Below are 3,126 nucleotides of genomic sequence, written 5' to 3'. Positions count from 1 at the left end.
TGTTGTGAAATACACGTCCCAGAGCTGTAGGGGGAGCTCGTTGAGAAAACATGCGATGACAAAAGTGAAAACCAGCGAAGAAATGGCTAGAGTTGCCAAGTTCCCCTTTAAAGTATCTAATGTAGTTGTTTTGACCCTTAAAGCAGTAATTAAAATAAAGGTCTGTTCTCTCTGTGCAGTAATGTGGAATGTGTCAAGTTGCTCCTGAGCAGCGGTGGAGACCACAACAGGAGGGATAAATGCGGCAGGTAAGAGAATACATCGCTGTTGTTCGTTGTACTGAATTAATAAGCCGATTAACATTTTAGTAGATCCACAAAACAACAAACTGACAATAATTTTGATGATTGGAGAATGGCTTAGCAACTTTTTAGTTTATGTCCCACTATTTGTTTTCTTAGAATGAGCTGTTTTTATCTACAGAGGGAGTGGATCCATTTTCCATGGAGTCCGCCATGTTGAACCGCCATGTTTATACAGTAGCCCAAAACAGACAAACCAAACACAGGCTGTAAATGGTGTCATTTATGTCTGTTGTGAGTTCTGCAGCCACTGTTTCTCCTACACACTTGGAAGGCTGAAGTATTGTTACTGTATTAACCCAGAGCAGCATGTGCGATGAAGTTTTGTGTTGGTTGCCTTGCAGTCCTTGCTTGTGTGTATGACTGGGTGTAGGTAGGGGTGTCTGTGTGCCTGTGAGCCAATTCTCCTTAATTGTTTGAGTTATCTATTTACTGTGTCATTCTTAATAATCAGTCCAACTGAACACACTGGTACAAAGCACAGCCCACCTTGGTTTGTACAGTTGTACATGTTGGTACAGGTCTCCCATGAGCCTTGATTGGTATTGGTGTTGACATTGATGTTAATAATGAATTGAGAGTTGGCCAGCTGTGACCAATCCACTTTTAGTACAGTTTCTAAGTCACCACAATTGTCTTAACCTTTCAGAGCGATAGAATTAGCATTTGCTCAAGGACACACTGTCCACATATTTTTGGCTTGGCCCTTTAGTTCCAGTTAATGTCACAGCAACAGTGAGCTTTCAGCCCTTTGGCAAAAGTTTGGAGAAGGTCCTTTTCTATTTCAACACGACAGTTCCCATATATAAAGAAATGGTTGTCTGAATGTGCGTTGGAAGACTTGACTGGCCTGCACAGAGCCCAGACCTCAATGCCCATCCCACACCTTTTGCCTGACTTCCTCTCCCAGCACTAGTGCTCTGTCTCACTGAGTGAGAGTGGAGGCTGTTACAGCAGCAAGTTAATGCCTGTGGTTTCAGAATGACATGTTCAGACATCACACAGGGGTGTGAGGTTCAGGTGTTCATGTAGTGTATGTCCTGAGTTTAGGTACTGGAACTGTTAATGGGAGAATAAAGTGGGATCAGATCATCATGGAGTTGGTACGTCTGAATATTTGTGTGATCCTGACTGTCTCTCTTCCTGTCATTACCCAGGACTCCCCTCCACTACGCGGCTGCCAGCCGTCACTATCAGTGTCTGGAGACTCTGGTCGCCTGTGGAACCGCCATCAACGCCACTGACCAGTGGGGGCGTTCTGCCCTGCACTATGCTGCTGCCTCGGACCTGGACAGGAGGTGAATTCGAGGCCTTAAAATGTCTTAAAAATGATTTTGGCAGTTCACCAGTAGATTGGATTAATGAAGTTAAGGTTACTTGTAATCCCAATTTTCCTTTATATCATTAATACTCTTTTGCCAGTGTGGATGTAAAATAGGTCTTAAAAAGGTTTTAAATTTAACCTGCCGCAACCTGAGGGAGACACATTATACAATCACGTCCACAGCGCCTCTATTCCTCACCTGCTGTCTCAAAGTTCCTTTACATCCTCTGAATCTGGCGAGAGTAGGTAGGAAATGTGTTCTGATGAAGCTGCTCCTCTTCACACCGCTTCTCTGGTGACACACTGCAAATCTGGGTAGCTGTCTACTGTTACTACATATAGAAACCTGATGGTCCACACCTCTGTGTTTCCATGGTAACCGGAGGTGATACTGAGGTGATAGTCATGCATGGACTCCAGGATTGGCAGGCTCACAGTTTACGGCACGGCGCGTAGCCAGGCATCCAGTAGTTATCCACTTACTTTTGGCATTAGTGGGTAGCGCCACATAAAGGAGGCTGTTGTTTGAGTTTGTTAATGCTTTATCCTCCTTTATCCTCTTTTGTCTCACCTGTCCCTCCTCCCCCTTCCCCCCTCCTGTTGTCTCCCCATCTGCAGGCGTCGTGTTGCTCTGGAGCCAGAGAGCGAAGGAGTTCAGGCGGAGAGGGAGAAAGAGGCAGCGCTGTAAGTCCACACTGAAACGAACCTGAAGAGACAAAGAAATATAATGTGGCATTTTGACCAAAGCTGTGTTTCAATGACATACTACATACTACATAATTTATTAGTTGCCAACTATTTACTCCCACACACACCGTCCTGCTGCCCCAAATACTTAGTGGAGCGCCATTGTGGATTAATCTGCAGCTGAAAATAGTCCCAAACAAATGCACTATTTGCTCCTTTTTTGAGTGACATTTGCTAAAAACTTAGCCAAAATGACTATGCCTTTTTAAATATATGAAATTGTACATTGAAGAGCCCTTTTTATACGTTGATGTCTTCATGAACCAACGGGCTTGAGTGCCAAAGACTAACACTTTGTTGGTTTTGGTCTTTCCATGGGATTTGTTGGCAATAAAAAATAGGATTGTTTCTGGCTGGGTAAACAGACACTGAATCTCTCACAAACATGAAAAGACACACACGCAAAGACCCACAAACTGTCTAATGTTTGTATAACCTTTACAGACATCTGCGGAAAGCATTCAGTCGATCCTCACACTCTCTGCCCGATACACGTTACACACAACTCAGTCAGAGCCACAGAATGATATTAAAGCGTTATGTTTATCACAGCGACACCTTGAAATCATAATGGTGCCTCCGGTCGCCCCCGTTGAGCATGTTAGCTGAAATGTTGTGTTTGTGTTCCAGATGTCTAGAGTTCCTGCTTCAGAGTGGAGCGACGGCCTCTCTGAAAGACAAACAGGGCTACAGTCCCGTCCACTACGCTGCTGCCTACGGACACAGGCACTGTCTGGAACTGGTCAGTACACA

At 44.6% G+C, this 3,126-nt stretch overlaps 1 protein-coding gene across 1 annotated transcript in view; it reads left to right on the top strand.

The window, feature by feature from the left end:
* ankrd44 (ankyrin repeat domain 44) overlaps positions 1 to 3,126 on the top strand; it is a gene marked incomplete in the record, with an annotated part of 35,900 nt that overhangs the window by 20,083 nt on the left and 12,691 nt on the right. The window contains 4 exon segments of the mRNA XM_035676622.1: positions 180 to 248; positions 1,460 to 1,600; positions 2,245 to 2,310; positions 3,004 to 3,115. Of these exon segments, the coding sequence (XP_035532515.1) occupies positions 180 to 248; positions 1,460 to 1,600; positions 2,245 to 2,310; positions 3,004 to 3,115 (388 nt within the window).

This window comes from Morone saxatilis, unplaced genomic scaffold (genome assembly GCF_004916995.1).
Source record: "Morone saxatilis isolate NCDOM2014 unplaced genomic scaffold, NCSU_SB_2.0 Contig5, whole genome shotgun sequence".
NCBI classification, from domain to species: Eukaryota; Metazoa; Chordata; class Actinopteri; family Moronidae; genus Morone; species Morone saxatilis.
The sequence above is the reverse complement of the archived record's forward strand: the minus strand, read 5'-3'. Positions and strand labels throughout refer to the sequence as shown.